Source organism: Martes martes (genome assembly GCF_963455335.1).
Source record: "Martes martes genome assembly, chromosome: 9".
NCBI lineage: Eukaryota > Metazoa > Chordata > Mammalia > Carnivora > Mustelidae > Martes > Martes martes.
Window position 1 is genome coordinate 102,730,271 of NC_137896.1, and position 17,418 is coordinate 102,747,688.

At 42.8% G+C, this 17,418-nt stretch overlaps 1 protein-coding gene across 2 annotated transcripts in view; it reads right to left on the reverse strand.

Annotated features, from left to right (window-relative positions):
• Positions 1–17,418, reverse strand: part of TMEM87B (transmembrane protein 87B) — a 53,457-nt gene that overhangs the window by 18,212 nt on the left and 17,827 nt on the right. Inside the window, exons 7-11 of one of the 2 annotated variants that reach the window (XM_080812663.1) lie at positions 16,321–16,382; positions 15,901–16,084; positions 11,546–11,645; positions 7,339–7,432; positions 5,757–5,842 (exon numbers count right to left, since the gene is read on the reverse strand). In XM_080812663.1, the coding sequence (XP_080668789.1) occupies positions 5,757–5,842; positions 7,339–7,432; positions 11,546–11,645; positions 15,901–16,084; positions 16,321–16,382 (526 nt within the window). Of the gene's footprint in view, positions 1–1,683; positions 1,756–5,756; positions 5,843–7,338; positions 7,433–11,545; positions 11,646–15,900; positions 16,085–16,320; positions 16,383–17,418 lie in introns of both variants that reach the window. The other variant, XM_080812664.1, reaches the window with a different exon arrangement.

Genomic DNA, 17,418 nt, shown 5'->3' on the forward strand with positions numbered 1-17,418 from the left:
GGAAAGACATTTTAAATAGTAACAAACAGTTTAAAAACAAAATAAGAATCTCCTACTACATTTCTAAAATTAGTACTGGTAAATATAGTTCCTGTAAAAACACAAAAAATATTACTTTAGCCAATATTGTATGACCACGATACTGATTTTATCACAAATCTTGCTTTACATTTTACCACTGTCTGAACTAACTAAATTCTAGGGAATTCAAAAAGAAGCCCTATGATGTTCTCCTTCAATGCCCAGCTCCCAAAATACAGGATAGAGCAGTATATACACTAAACAACGAGCCCTCTTCCCCCTTAGGCCAGTGACTCTTACAGATCACATTATGACATGCCCTTAGGCTTATGCCTTTGTCTCTGTTTCTTATTTTGTTCTTTCTAGTCTACTCTCTTTTTATCCTTTGAATGACCATAAGTAAGAAGGGAGGTCATCTATCAATTCCACTGTATAAACAGAAAAATGAAATATGTTAAATAAAACAAATCTGGACTTGGGTCAGGAGAGAGATTACTGCAACAGGCAGAGGAGGTTTACTGCCATGGGGAGGATTTTTCAACTCTTAAGATCTGTAAGAGTCCCACAGGTCAGGCCAGACAGGGCTTTGTTTTTGTAGGGAGGGTAAACAAGACTAGAAAGCAGGTGTGGGGAAGAGGATGGCGTGACTGGGCAGCTGCTCAGGGAGTCACTTTCCCTGAGGTGTGCAGATTCTCAAGAGGGGCCACTGAGGAGGGCTGTGGTGGACAAAGGCTCAGGGACCTAGGGAGGGAGACTGCTTTGTCTGGTCCAGGGAGGGAGACTGCTTAGTTTGGCCAGATTGGTCAGCGGGGAAACAGGTCTGGCCTTGTCACTGGTAACAAGGGGGCATCTGGGAGTCTCATGTAAGTCCTATTGGACTTATGTCTCCTGTAAGTTCTTTGGAGTAAGCCTTTTCCTGGAACACGAAAGGGTGGGGGTTTTCTTAACCAGGGCTGTTTTCCAGGAGCACAGGGGTCAGGTAAAGCTCAACACTGTCAAGTATGAAGAATCAAAAAGAGGCTTCTCCACTGATTCCTTGGCAATGAAGCCGGGATTCAAGCCAGGGCTCTCTTTGTAAATGGGAGTTGCTTCTTCTGGAGCACACCACCAGCTTTGTTCCTGAACCATATGCCAAAAACAACAGAGTGGAGCAAAGGAACAGAAGTGGCAAACTTTGTATTTATGCCTATTTTAAATTTCAAATACTTCATGAATCAGAAACTTCGTGGTAGTACTCACAAAACTGCTATTTAGTCTTTCTAAATGACCAGTGAGTTAACAAAAGAAGATCAATTTCTAAAATAACACAATACAACCAATTAAGGCTACTGTCAGAATTTAAAAAAATGTAAATATGCTGTATTCATTTAACATTATCAAGAGAAATACTTTTTTTTCAAAATTCTTGACTGAAATGAATTTTCTATGTTAAAAATATGGTCACACTGAATAATTCAAAAGCATTTCTGAGAAGCCGAGGATAAAAAAGATCAGAAGCAAATTCAAAACTGCCTAAACCTCCCCTTACCAAGACACCGTTAAATTTAAGTAAAGCTTAAATCGTTTCTCCCCTTAAAGGAAAGTGGTGACAAAAGCAAACAGGCCTGGTTATCCTGAGGTGAGAAGCAACGGGAACGTGCTGTTGCAGTCGGAAAAGGATATCCACCAGCACAAGCCAGAGTCAAGGAGAGAGAGAGGGAGACTGGCCAGAAGCACAAGATCAGAGTCACTTGCCTGCAGCAAAACAGCACAAAATTAAAACAAGCAGGAAAAAAAGAGGAAGGGGGCTTCATGAGAAAAGCAATGGCTTTGATTTTTTCAGGTTATTTCTAGTTTTACTTCAGAACCGGACTGTTACAGGATAGCTATGTTAGGTTCATCGAGCAAAGCAGGGTTGTCAGGCAAGTGCTCAGTTCTGTATGTAGACCTGCTTCTTTTGCTTGCCATTTGTAATAATTTAAAAAATCTACTCTCTGTCAAATAGCCATCTAAAAGCAAACATAGGAAAATCAGGTGCCAGCTGAAATGGAAAAGTTTCTTCATCTCACCATGAAACACTAAGATAATTTTAATTTCTGGATTTCTTTATGACTCTTATTTCAAACTGCTTTATTAAAAATATTGATCATTAAGCAAACTAAATTTTTTCCTTGTTTCTCTTATCTCCCCATTCCAATTTGGAGCATTATGTGTTGGAATGGTCCAAAGTTAACACTGTCCATAAAGGTGATAAATTACCCTCATTCAAATCTCGATGGAATTGGGCCTTTAGAGCTGCTTGTCTTTGGAAGTTCCTGCCAAGCTGCATTACTGTTTTTTCCCAGTGAACTACCTTGTGGATGGTTAAGAACAAATCTTTGAAATACGTATCAGTAAATTACCAGGAAAAAAAATAATACAGATTTTTAAAAATGCCATGTCTATAGCTCAGTTAGTTGACTGAAAAACATATTCGCTAACTTCTTAAAGGTTCCAAACATATATAACAATTCCAGATTAAGCACATATCTTAAGCTCACTTTCTAAATGCACAATGACAGAAGGGAGGAAGTGAAGATCCGGAGCTGGCAATGCTGAGACTAGCAGCTAGGTTCACCTTCACCATGCGTGATTCAGCCCATCCTGTTAGCATGTAAGTTCGCCCTACCTGCCCCTTCTCCTCGGGTCAGCCAAGCATCCCTAATGAGTGCGGCTGCGGCAGAACAGGAACCACGGCCCCTGGGGATTAGCTCTCATGGCCAGAGCACGGTCATGGGCAGAACTGAGCAATGTAGTTCACCTTTTTTAACAGCTCAATGTGTTTAAATGTGTTTTCACGTGGGAAATATAAAAATTACATTACTGTAAGCTTAGCATCATTTTTGGAAAAGATGTATTTAAGTATAATTTTTTTCAACAAACTTGTATTCTAAACTAGTAGCTTCAAACAGAAGTAGAACAGATTTTTAAGCAAGTTTGGTCAGAAACAACTCTTTAAATCAGGTATTATTTCTTAACTAGATACTCCTCAGACAGTAGGGAATCCATGGATATAATTTTGGATGTTTTTAAATGCCCCACTGTAGGCAAAACTTTTGTGGGGTTTGTGTTTCTAATCTTGTGAAAAGAGGCTCCCCAGCTGTCATTCGGCTTTCAAAGGCATCTTTGGTCCCAGTACCCAAACAAGGCTAAGAACCACTGCTTTAGAGAGTACGGATAGTAAATTAAAAGGCTTTTTTCTTTTGTTTTTAACTTGGAAGCATACTAAAAATTCACAAACAGGGAGTTTAAAGAGCAGACAGACTGGGTTTGGAAGAAACCACCCACAGGGGACTCAAAAAGGCCATGTCTGTTAGCATGCCTGCAGAAAGGGGGGCTTCCTTGCAGAGGAGGAACACAGGCAAACTCAAGCCCTCTGGCCTTCCTGCAAGAGGTAAAGATGAGAAAATGGAAAGAAATTACAAGGAAACAAAAGAATAGTTAATATTAAAAGCAAAAAGACAAGTATCGAAGACAATGGAAACAAAAACAAAAAACTTGGTAAAAATAAAATCTATCTATAGAGAAGAGTTTCAAAGAGGATGTAAATGCAGAAGAAAGAGGTAAAAATAGTGTTCCGGGATATGCGTAACACTGCATTCTGCTCTGACCAGGTCACAGTTTCTTTAGAGTTCCTCCCATTTCCTCAAATGCGTATTAGAGGGCTCTGCTTCGGAGTTAAACAGACTCCAGTGGAGTCACTGAAGCAGCGAGGCGGGTCCTCAAGGTTACCAGGCGTCAAAACTTCTCCTGCTGTAACATGGCATCTGCCTCACCAGCGTCACTGAGGCTGCTCTCTTGCTGTCCCACTGTGACCTCTGGAATGACCAAAGTCACACATACCCTGGCGGTTCATCTCTCTGTAGTACTGGCCACTGCTGACCACCCCTCTTTACCAAAGTGAAGCTTCACCCCAGGACGATTTCTAGGTTCTTCTACCTCCCTCCACCCGGGTGTTTCTTCCATGCACGTTTCCACCCTCATTGGGCACCATCCTGGTCCTCTCCTCTCTTACTGGTCTACGTGTTCTTGGGTCACTTCCATGGGCTGCAACCTTCTTTCACATGAAGATGACCTCCAACCTTCATCACCAGTTCCAATTCCTCTTACAAACGCAGACAGGGATTTCCAACTCTCTGCTTAACACTAATGCCTTAGGCAGCTCACACTTCATCCATCATGGTCCCTTCCCTAAGTTCACTGCCTTGGGGATGGCAACACTGTCCCCAGCCACCCACTGAGACAGCAAGACCTCTCTGGAGCTCTCTCCCTTTTTGGCTCACCCATTTCTACTAAGTCTATCTTCTGGAGTCTTTTTTCCATTCCCTCTGCCCTATTTTTAACCCTCACCATCTCTTTTTTTGGACTATTGCAAATGACTCTTTATCAGACTTCCTATCTCTAGACTCTAGGATCTCCTTTTCCAGGTCATATTTACATTTTTATTTATATAAGATTTTAAATTACTTCTATTCCCAACATGGGGTACGGACTTACAACCCTGAGACCCTGAGTTGGAGGCTCTTGGGGCACCAGTGTGGCTCAGCTGGTTAAGTATCTGCCTTTGGCTCAGGTCATGATCCTAGGGTCCTGGCATCAAGTCCTGCATCAGGTTCCCTGCTCAGTGGGGAGCCAGTTTCTCCCTCTGCTCCTCCCCCTGCTTGTGTGCTCGCTCTCTCTGTCAAATAAATAAAATCTTAAAAAAAAGAAAAGTTGCACACTCTTCCAACTGAGCCAGGCAGGTACCCCTTCCAGGTCATTTTATTTATTTATTTTTATTTTTTTTATTTTATTTTTTTTTTTTTTTAAGGATTTTATTTATTTGGCAGAGAGAGGTCACAAGTAGGCAGAGAGGCAGGCAGAGAGAGGGGGGAAAGCAGGCTCCCTGCCGAGCAGAGAGCCCGATGCGGGGCTCGATCCCAAGACCCTGGGATCATGACCTGAGCTGAAGGCAGAGGCTTAACCCACTGAGCCACCCAGGTGCCCCCTTCCAGGTCATTTTAAAATGTCATTCTTGAGTTCTTTCTAACACAGATTTCACCATGCTGCTCACCTGGGCAGCTTTGATTTCCCTTTCCTTTCTCCCTGAAGAAAGAACATGAGACTCTTGAGCACGTCATTCTATCTTTCCCTTCTGGCCCCGCCTTCCATGGCTCTCCCACATACATCCACTTATAGGTAAGCTACTCTGGGACTTTCTATCACTGCCCCTGTATTTTCATGCTTCCAACTATTTGTTCCCCTCAATTCTTCCCAGGATGCCTTTCCCCCAATTCTTTTCCCAGTTAACCCAATCTGTTCCCTCGGTCACAATTTAATGTCACCACCTCTATGAAGTCTTCCCTGATTTTTGCACTACAATTACTTTCTCTTTCCTCTTGTTTGCACAGCACCTCTTTAAAATGGCAATTACTATTGCTATATTGCTCCTAGTTATATTTTTGTCTTCCCTCCCAGAGTGTGAATTCCTTAAACACAAGGACAATACCTTCTTCTTCTCTGTCTCCTCAGCACAGGGCACACAGTGAGTACTTAAGTTTGCTGAACTAACAGAAAAAATAAAAGATATTCTTTGTTTGGGGAATTATTGCTTTTTCACCTTTAACTAAATTCCTATACTGATGTTAAAAATAATGTATACCTACATTTCTTTCTATTATTATAAATACAAACTAAAACTAACCTGATTTTAATAGTACAGCAAACTACTTTAGGACATGGTAAAGGATATGAACCATACAAAAATGGAGTCAATAACTGCCAAAATAATGTCACCAAAAATAACGGCTAAATGGTTAGAACCCTGAAAGATAAAAATGGAGGGAAAAACCTGAATGTAAACATTTCATTGTATCACAGAAATTATATGAAAAAGAAAAACAATTTAGTTCATTTTATCCCTTTACAAAACTCACATAAAAATTTTATTCCTAGTAAAATTTGTATCTAAGCATATGGAAATTTTTGTTTTGGCAGCAACAACTACCTGTTCAATGACAATGTAAAACTGTATTATGAAATGGCAAATAAAACGTGTCACGTCTCCCCTCTCCAAATCAAACCTACCGCCAGGGCCACTAATAAAGTGGACTCCTGATCTTTCCTACCATCCATGAAGGGACATGAAAAAAAGAAAGAAAAGGAAGTGTGGAATGGTAAAAACAAACCATAGGTGAAACACTTTGATCACAATTGACAGAAAATCATATTTAAAAACTTATCGAAGTTGTTGGCTATGTAAAATTTTAAAGAAATACAATGTGTATATATATATATCTGCAGGTAGGATATTTATCTTTTTTCTTTCTAGCAAAGACTAGTTCCTGTAAATTATATACATAAATGCAAAGCTCTTCACTAGTCTGTAAAAGTAAAAATAAATGTACATTTCAAAGAGTCAAAGATGAAAAGCGCAGGTGTATTTAATATAGAAGGCAGATGTATCAAAGATAATAGAAAGAAGGAGAGTGAGGCTTTTAACAAATTGAACAAATGGCCTGCTTCAAGATCAAAATACGTGAAGTAAACTTAATCCGCAACACAAGATCATTCACTCCGTGCAGTGATCTGATTTACAAATCCAGTCCAAAAAACATTTTGGGTAAAAATTACTAGGACCTTTGAATAAAGGAAAATATAATAAGCTGATTAATCACTCAGCCATCAACCATACTATTAAGAAAAACCGAGAGCTAGAAATCTAGGGGTTTTCCCAGATATAAATGTTCTGCTCCTCTTAAAGAGTAAAGCATTGCAGCATACATTGTCCGAGTCATCTCCCCTGGATGCCACCTTCTCTTGGTTCTTCTAAGAAGGGAGCCTGCTGAATCCCCACACTGAGTCCCCAAGAGCCAGAGAATACTTATAACCAAATGAGACTTTAGAGTGATGCGCTGTAATGTCTGCATGTGTGAAGGGTACAGTTAATTCTGTTTACTTCCACGTGTTCAGACCAAGGGTTAAGGAAGAAATGAATGCATTCAGACTTCATAATGACAAAGACAAATGTTCTTTATAAAGAATAACTGTGAGCGTTCTTGAGATGGAACCAATTCCTGAGCTGACATCAAATGGTGCCTTCATAATCAGTCAGACTTTAAGAAGTGCTCTGTCTGGACTTTAACTTCTTTCAGGAAGTATTTAAAAAGGGAAATATTCCTTAGGGGGAACAGAAAAACTCAAATTGGACCTTTTTCGTAAATGTCCTATCTTTAAAAGTTCAAATCAGGGGATAGAAAGTAAAACCATATTTCATAGCAATAACAAAAAGGGATGGAAGTGGAATTACGTGGTTTTTACCCCAATAACTCTCATCACGCCTTCAATAGCTGCGAAGATAAAGTAAAGAATCCCCAGTCCGACCACCCGGTGCATGACTGTCCCTAAACGGGGCCTGGAATGAGAGAGAGAAAACAGGAAACAAAGAAAAAGAAAAAGCACCAGTAAGTAAAATGCATCTGAATATAGTAACTGGTCCCATTTCCAACATAGAGAAGTCATCATCTAGTCAGATCAGTCTGCCCCCCGCATCCAGCCTCTGCTTCCTCAGTTTTAAAAAAATAGCCTATTTCCCAGGAACAGGGCACAAACAGGTTTAGGAGAAACAGGCCTCCTGCTCTAGGCCTAGAAGCTGTACTGATGCCCACGAAGCAACATGCTGAAACCGCCCAGGTGCCAGAGGATTAGCATAACCAGGTCCTCACTGCACCGGCTGGAAGAGGGGCTTGAGGAAAACTAGGAGGCTAAGAGCCAACTTGTAAGTGTCCCTGGCAGAAACAGTAACTTAATTCTTTCATGAACATTACTTAAAAACTGTTCTGGGATATGTTTTGTTAGATAATCCACTGATTTTCTGACTTGGGCAGAAAAAGAACAGGACTATTAGGCGATTGAATTCTATTTCCTTTCTTCCCTCAATGCCCAAAACAAGAGGGCTAACACACTGTAACTTCCATTCTTTACACTGAAAAAATTAAAATAACATTTTTGATTCTTTAAAAATATCAATGATTTGGGAAAAGGCAAAGACGGTGATTTTTGTGATGAGCAATTTGAAAACATAACTGAAATTTCACGAAATCTGCAAATCAGAGCACAAACATTTCAGCTCAAAAACCCTCTAGCCAGAGTAGTTCGAAGAGAAAACTAATTTTGGAAAAATACTTAATAGTCACTTTAAAACAAAATCCAACTAAAAATTCAACTAATAGCCACAGCTTATATTTAAGACTCTGTATCTGATTTAGTTCATCTAAATTCTGACTCATTACAGTCCCCTAACTGGAACCTTCCACCTGTGAGAACCATGAGTGCTCTAAAGTTCATAACTAGAACTGTGGGTTGTATAAGATTCCACACGAGGACTCTGTATTCTGTATACTGTATTAAGGCCAAAAACAAACAAATCGCCCAAGACCCCAAAAAGCATTTGAGAAGGAATCTCAATAAATACCCAATGGAAAGAAGGTTTCCTGGCCAAAATCTTCCTAACTACATCAATCTCAAGCGTACAAGTATATGTGTGTGCATTCAGTGTATATTTACGGAGGGCCTACTATGTGCCAAGAACTATAGTGGGGCCTTAAGCAGCAGGACACAAGACAGGCAAAGTTCCTACTCCGCAGAAGTCACATTAAAGCGGGGGGAAGAGACAACAAATTCTAATATATGCATCAAGCAGTGCTGTAAGAGGGGTGAGGGTCCGAGTGACGGAGGGTGTGCACCCCATTGCGAATCCCAACAGCGCTAGCCTCCCTGGGAGAGGACAGTGAGCAGAGGCAAGAGTGAGGAAGCAAACCACACCCAGGATCCAGGGCAAGACACTTATAGGCAGAGGCCTTTACCGCATCGTGGGGAAGTGTCTGTTGTGTTTAAGGAACAGCAATAGCAAGAAAGTCAGCAGGACAGGGCAGAGTGTTCAAAAAGGGAGAATGGCAGGTGAAGTCAGCCATCTAAGAAACCACAGAAGGGAACTGGGTTTATTAAGCAAGATGGGCAGGAAAGCAATGAGATCTTCGTTATGTTTAAAAAGGATCATCTCGGCTGATGCTGTGTCTGAAAAGACTGACCAGAGACCAGGGCAGATGCAGGGAAACCAGTTAGGAGGGTACTCAAGGCATCTAGGGAGAGATGATGGTGTTTGGAACCAGGGTGGTGGCTGTAGAAAGGAGAGGTGGGTTCACTCTGGGTGTGCCCTGACCTTAGAGCCAAGAAACTGGATGAGCGTGCCCCAGGGACATGAGTCGCTGGAACAGAGGTCTGGGGCCTGAGCCTGGAGCACTTCAGTATTGGAGTTCAGGAAGACAGAGTCCAGCAGGGGAGCTGGGGAGGAGGAGCCAGGGCTCCAAGACTCAAACTGCCACAGGGCCCTTGCACAAAGGCTGAACAAGGCCATGTGGTTTGGCAACAGAGGTCCAGGTGATTGACAAGAACAGTCTCGATGGAGGAGTGGAGGCAAAAACCTCACTAGGGTATATTCAGAAGAAAATGAGGGAAGTTGAAGTGGCAAGTACAGACAATGCACCTGAGAAATGATGCTGCACAGGGATGAAGAGAAATGAAGGGGAAGCAGAGGAGAGGGCCAGCTGGGATGGGGGGAGGTTTGCTTCGGAAGATGACCAAAATAACAGCATGCTGATGGCAGTGATGCCCCTCAAGAAAACGGATGACCCGGAGGAAACACAGCTGGCTGCTGGAGCGGCCGCCGGACACATGAGAGGTGATGGGATCCAGAGCACAAGGGCAGGGGCAGGGGCAGGACTTAACCACTGCCTTTCAAGAGGAGGAAAACGCTATACATGGTCCAGATGTGGGGGGATGGCACAGATTTGGTGGCAGGAATGCACTGAACTCCCTTCTGATGGCTTCCATTTCCTTGGGGAAAAAAGAACCAAGGTCAGCTAAGATGGACATGGGTAGGGAGTCCGAGGCTAGAGGGGAGAGAAGGGGGTAAAACAGACTTCTGTAGAATGGGAAAGGGACTGCCAACTGGCAAGAGGATCCAGAAACTGCCAGAGGCAACTAAGAGCACACTTAGAGTTCTGGGTTATGAAAAAGGGAAATGAGCCCACACTGTGGTCAGGCAGATTCTGCTGCTCGGGTATGAGCCTGAGGCTCAAGGGAGGCCAACAAGGAGAAAGGCAGAGGGCTTTGGGTGTACGTGGGTATTCAGCACCCTGTCGGATCGATGGAGGATGACAGGATCAACAGGCCAGAAGCCACACTAGGATCAAAGAATGAAGTGAGTTGATCTGTTAGGAAAAGTAAATGGGAAACAGAGAAGATGACAGCTGAAAAGAGGATTAACATTTGCAATGATAAAGAGAGTACAGTTAAATATAATAATAAAGTCTAGAAAGTGGAGTGGGAATCATAACTGAGGTGAGGGGATAGGTGAGAGCAGCTGAGGTGGGGAGGTGAGATCGGGTTACTCACAGGAACACCCACACGGATACAAAATCACAGGGAATTCTGGCACATGAAGCGCTGAGAAACAGAGAGAAGCAAGTACTCGGAGAGTTAAGGGATGAGGGCAGAAATCTGGAACTTGAAAGGCAACCGCAGTAGGAAGATAAAGCAGGTGCTCTAGTTTGAAAGCTTGAGCTTCTGGGAATTGGAGAGTTTTAAAGAAGGAGAACAGTCCAAACAAAAGGGCAGCGAGGATAAAGAGGACAAGCTCTTCCATGGTCATACCCAGTGACTCATGGGCATGGGAGAGAAAAGATGGGGCCCAAGAGGGTCTGGAAGAAGCAGGGTCCTGCCTGGATGGCCAGGTTTTAGTCTGAAATCTGCTGACCTGTTTAGTCCTCTCTCCCTTACAATACTCAAACACAATCGTAAAAGCATAATTTGGGGTGACTGGGTGGCTTAGTCAGTTGAGCATCCGACTCTTGATCTCAGCTCAGGTCTTAATCTCGAGGTCGTGAGTTCAAGCCCCGTGTGGGGCTCCATGCACGGAGCTCCATGCTCCAAAAAAAGCATAACTATGTGTCTAGGAAAGAGAAAATGGTTTGAACTTTAAGAATCATTTAAAATTTTCCTATCCTTAAAGTTGATGACTTATTCATCTAACTATAAAAAGCCACTGGAGGGGCAGCTGGGTGGCTCAGTGGGTTAAGCCTCTGCCTTTGGCTCAGGTCATGATCTCAGGGTCCTGGGATCGAGCCCCACAAGCCCTGTATCGGGCTCTCTGCTCAGCGGGGAGTCTGCTTCCCCCTCTCTCTCTGCCTGTCTCTCTGCTTACTTGTGATCTTTCTCTTTCTGCCAAATAAATAAATAAAATCTTTAAAAAAAAAAAGCCACTGAAATTCAAATTCAAGATCTGTATCTGAGGACAGTGTAAAGTGGTCAGTACATGGAAATCCCTTAAAAACACGTTCTTGCAGGTGTTTCCCTACGGGGTTTGTAGGATGATACTGAGATGTGTCCAGTTTCACAGACTCATAATGTAGATGGGAGGAGTCACAAGGCTGGAAGCTCGGTATCTTTCCAACACGCCAGTACTTACTTCACAATGCCGTAGCCCAGACTCACAATGATCACGAGGAGGCGAGCCAATGTCCTTTTAACTGCAGATATCAACTCCGCAAATATCAATAAACCTTGGGCTGTGGGGAGGAAAGAAAAGAATTCATTCTGTATACATCTAGAGGCCTGCCACCAAAATTCTAAATATGTACTGTGTATAACTACATTCGGACCCCAGATGAACTGGCCATATTTGCTTTAAAGGTCAACTAATCCATCTGATGTTTGAAAGCCTCAGTGGAGGGGAATTTGTTACTCCTGGAGAATTCACTGACCCCATATTTGCCAGCACTATTGGGCACTGCTTGCATACATCAATCTAAAAGCTGTCTCCCTCAATTTCCCTCTGTTCTTTTTCTTCCCGTTGAGGCTACAAAGAACTATATCACTCTTTCTGTCCTGTGTATATTTGAAAACCATAAGGTCCTCTAGAGCTTTCTTTTCTCCAAGTTGCCTTCATCATTTATTCACTTATGCCTCTACTGTGTGACTATAATAGGAAAAGAGACACCATGATCACTGCCCTCATGAGATTATATTCTGGTTAGGACAAGTAAACAGACACAACAACACAACTCAGCGTGATGAGTGCTACAGGCAACACAGTATCTCCCAGGACTGTGAAGAAGCTAACCTAATCCACACCTGAGGGAGGTACAAGTGGGTTCTCAGAAGAAGTAATATCTAAGTCAGGATTTCAAGGACTAGTAAAAATTAACTATTTGGGGGAAATAAGGGCCAAAGCAAAATTAAAGGTACATGAAAAGGCACAGAGGAGAAAAGAGGAAAAGTAAAACATACTGCAAGAATTCAAAGTTCAGGATGTCTGCAGCACAGTGCAATGAGGGACGTCAAGAAAAAAGGTGGTCAGAGAGGCAGGGATAATCACACAGGGTTTTCAGGCCATGTTATGAGTCTGGATTTTATGCTAAGGGCAGTGAGAAGTCAGTGACAGTTAACAAGGGAGTAAAAAAGGAACTGGTAAACTATAGCCCATAGGCCAAATCTGGCCCTACATCTGCCATTGTAAATAACGTTTTATTGGGACATAGCCATGCCCACTTGTTTACATGTTGACTGTGGCTGTTTTTGTGCTATAATGGCAGCTGACTAGTTGAAACAGAGACTGATGGCCCATAAAGTCAAAAATATTTACTATATGGCCTTTGCAAAGAAGTCTCCTGACTCTTGGAATAAAACTGACCACTTTATTTTACCAAGATTGCTCTACTTAATGGCTTGGAAAGGAACTGGGTGACAGACAAGGAAAATGCTAAGGAGGCTATTCCAGAAATCTAGGTAAGAGATGATGAGAGCACAGTGCTGGCAGGGAAGACAGAAAAAACAAGACAGACATTGAGAAACCAGTAGTAAATCTACCTACTTATTTTTGTTTTCAGCTCACAATTCTCCAACTTATCCACAAGGAATCATAAGAGACCTTATCAAATGCTTTGCAGACAGATGTGGAACTAGAGGGAAAGGAAGAGGGTGGCAAGAGGATGGCGCCAAGGTTGACTGGCTCGGCCAGTCTAGTTTGGACTACAGTGAGTCAAGTACAAGGGCAGAAAAGGTGGGTTCCTTTTCTGCCATACAGAGACTGAGAAGTCTGTAAGGCATTCAGAAGAAATAGCACGTGACCAACTACTAGGTCTGCAGCTCAGGACAAACATCGGGCCAGGAGATTAAACTTCAGGAGGAAAACAACGGCTGAGCCCTCCAAGACAGCATGTGGAATGTGAAGAGATCTAGGATGACAAATGGTTAAGGGTGGTGTGTTTTCAAATTCCTTCATGAGCTGCTTAGTCTGGACTATTTCCCCCTTGGAGGAAAGCGATTATACAACCTTCCTGGTACAGCTAGACCTGCCAAACAGGAACCTCCACGTCTTCACTGCTAGTCCTCCTGCTGTTACCAAGGTTGTAGGAGCTAGTGGAAGGCAACCATCCTATAATCGCCCGTGCTGAGTTTACTCTTCATCAGCTTCACCCTTTAAATCCTTTAAAAGTTTCCCATTGGTTCTGCTGTGATTTGTACTTCAACCCCAAGATCAAGGTCTTGCCTATTAAGTTTCACCTTTCCATTCAGGATACTAAAACTCTTTGATACTTCAAATACTTCCAGGTGAGAAGGGTCCATCTAAAATTATTATCTATACCCCCAGTATTAACAACTCTGTCAACATCACACTGCCCATGAAATTTTAGCGAGTATTCTCTGCATATGCATAGGTCTGCAAGGAACATTAAGTGGATCATAAGGAGAAACCAGCAACAAGGTCTGAAACCTGTGAGGCAGACATTATTCAAAACCTCCCTCTAACCCAGTGGTTCTCCATCCTGGATGTGCATACTACAATCACATGGGACGCCTCTCAACAGAACCAATTCATAGGCCTAGGCCAACCACAGCCTCTGGCCCTAGTATTGTCTTAAAGTTCTTCAGTGATGCTTATGTACACCCGGGGATGAGAACCATTGCTCCAGACCAGTGCTGTCTAACAGGAGTTTCTGGGATGATGGCAATGTTCTACATCTACCAATAAAGTAATTACTGGCCACATGTGGCTCTGAGCATCTGAAATGCAGCTAGGACAACTGAGGAAGTAAGCTGCTATTTTAATTTCAAACACCCAGATGTGGTCTATAGCTGTCACACTGGACAACACAGCTCTACACTAACAAAACGCTGACGGGTAGTTACGTGCACAAACCCTTTACGCATGGTCGCATAGCCAGTTTTCAGCTTACATTTCTCCACCTTGTCTACAAGAAATCACAGTTGTCAAATACTTTGAAGAAGTCCAGCTATACTAAGTGTAGCAGCACAAAGCAAGTCAATGTGACATGACCTATCCTTAAGGTCCCCATGTTGGGTCCAACAATCACTGTTTCCTGTCCCTGCAGCGCTTTTTCCAAAGTCTATCCTTCCAGGATCAGTGCTAAGCAAGACAGCCTGGGTTACAGGCTTCCTTCCCACTTGGGAAAATGAGAAACAGCAGGAGCCCTGCGGTCTTCTGGCACCTCTCCTTTTCACAGGACTCCTCAAAGACACCAACAGCAGCCTGTGGTTTCTCTTCCAAGGCCTTCTTGTGTCATCTCAGAAAGAGGGCTTCAAGTCCCCAAGGATGGCAAGTGGCCTCTCATCCCTTCATGTATCTTAGGCTGCCGCTCCTCACTGACAGTCAGGCCACGCTGTACCTTCCCTAGATAAGAGATGACAACCACTAAAAGCAAAGGAGCTCAACTGCCTTACTTAATGTTCAAGAATGTTCTCCCCATCAACCATGAGCGGCAGCCTCACCCCTCCTGGTTCGGTTCAGAGCAAAGACACACACGCAAACACACACACACATGCGTGTAAACAGCACTAAAACTTTTCATGGTATAAAAAGACCTCTAATTATGCCTCCCCGGATATTTGTCCCTTCTTCCTTATCTTGTACGCATCCTTTCATTTTGGAATATTATAAATATTCCCCAATATAAAGAAAGCAGTATAATCAACTCCTATGTACCCAATACTCAGCTTCAATAATTATCAACATTATGCCAAATCCATTTCATCTATACTCCAACGCACTCTTCTTTTTTTTCTGGAGTATTACAAAAATAAATAGTAGACATAACCACACCCTATGAAAGTCAGTACAAAGATTAATTTAATGGATCACTCAGAAGCACATTCCTGAGAGCTTTCAACCCTTTCGAGCTACCTCCCTTTCCAAAGTTTTGGTGATGCAACTGTACCTTTACTTCTCTGGCCTTTTTGCACACTACCTTCTAGAAATCTGACACACACATCTGAGATGCCCAACTCCCTGCCTTCCTTAAGTAAACTGTGCGAGGCCTCCAATGGTCACGTGAGGTTCTCTGTGACAGTGAGGAGACAGAGAACACTAGATGGTTGCAGGCACCATCCATCCCCGCACTACTGATTTTACTCCCTGGGGTCCAATTTTCCTTCTTTTCTTTTGTGGAGGAGACAGGAGAAGAAAGAATATGGGGAAAACACAGAGAAATATGTTAAAAGGACTAGTAGCACCTAAAGTGCCCCTGTCTGGAACTTTTGCTGTTTTAAGTCAATCACTGGAACGGGAGTTTTCTTCTCCCCAGGAGGAAAGTGAAGGAAAGCAGGGGAACAGAAAATGAGGACAGTCATCTGCTAGCCTAGATCAGAGCCCCACTCTGACATTCCCTTCGTGGCTCTCGTCCTCTTCATCTCTAATGCGATTATTTCCAAACCACTGTACAAAGGAGGCCTCCCACAGCTCTGCTCACAAATGCTAGGGGTTTCCTGGATCGTACTGCATTTACAAAGAGAGTCACAGCTTACTTGATAGCCCAGTGCTGCTGATGTTTTGATATTCAGAATAAAAAACTGCTTTTTCAAGCATTCCCAGGAAAATAACAGCTGCGATCCAGAACTGAATTCTTAATATATCTTTCCAATAACAGGCAGACCACATCAGCCAGAGTACGCCATATAAAATATAAACGATACACATCACCATGTAAAACTGTAGGAAGAAAAGCAATTCAGTCAATTGAGGCTTGTGATCATTTGAAAATGGACACTTCTTCATTCAAGTTATCTAATCTTTTATTTTCCTGTCACTCTGGAATCAGAAATAGAGTGTATGCCAAAGCATTAGCTACTAAAGGATACCATCACGAACTCTTTAAATTGTTAAAATTACCAATTAGGATAAAAAATTCATTTTTTAAAAAGGAAAAAATGATAAGAAATACTCACAATCATCAGAGGCCAATCTGATGCAGAAATATATCCATGAGGCCCAATCATAGAAAGAGAAACTGGTGAAGATGGGGATAAAGAAAATAAAGAAATAAATGACCCATTACATTTTAAATGTAAGCTCATTTCCCAGAAGGCTCTAAGAGTACAAACTGAGCTAACAAATGCTGAATTTTTACTTAGCACACACAAAATGCTGGATAATTACTAGTCACTGGCACGTCAGCTCATCAAGATACCTTTATTTGTACGCATGCTGGTGTCAAACTGGACCAAGTCTGATCTTAGGCAGACAGCAGAGCAGTACTGGCCTTTGACTGGCCCCATGCTGAGTCACTGACCTCACTGAGGACTCCATCTTCCTTAATGTAACTTGGGATAAAGTATCAGACTCAAGCATCTGGTTGGGGTTGTTGTACAAGGCAACAATTATAAGCGGGGTGCCAAACACAGAACCAAACTGTCTCAGTAACTGCTCCAGTTACTAACTGGTGGGGTCTTCAAACTGCCTGCTGGTATCAGGGGAAGAGACGTAATACCTGGGAAGGTGAGAGGAACACACAGTCTAGGTGACAGAGTGGCCCCAATGTCCCTGGCTCTCTTCTCTGGCCCCTTATGTCATCTCTAGGAAAGGCCCAACTTCCCATTCTTCCAGAGCAGCCACCTCCACCGGCTTCCCCTGTCATACACCAGTTCTCTGGCTCCTCTGAAGCAATGCCTGTGTCCGCTCAGTACTTTCTGCCTTCCCACTGGACTGTGCAACTCTTAAAAGACAAAGACTATCTTCACCTCTGTGCTCCTAGTGGATGAACTTGAGCAGTTTGCAAATGCCCAGGACCTTCACATACTGTTGACTACTACTGGTCCAGCAGACACTCACTCTAGAAAATGAAAGCCGAGGGATGCCTGAGTGGTTCAGTTGGTTAAGCATCTGCCTTCAGCTCAGGTCATGATCCCAGGGTCCTAGGATAAGTCCCACATAGGGCTCCCTGCTCAGCAGGGAGCCTGCTTCTTCCTCTGCCTGCCTCTCCTCTTGCTTGTGCTTGCGCTCTCTCTCTCTCTCTGACAAATAAATAAATAAAATCTTAAAAATAA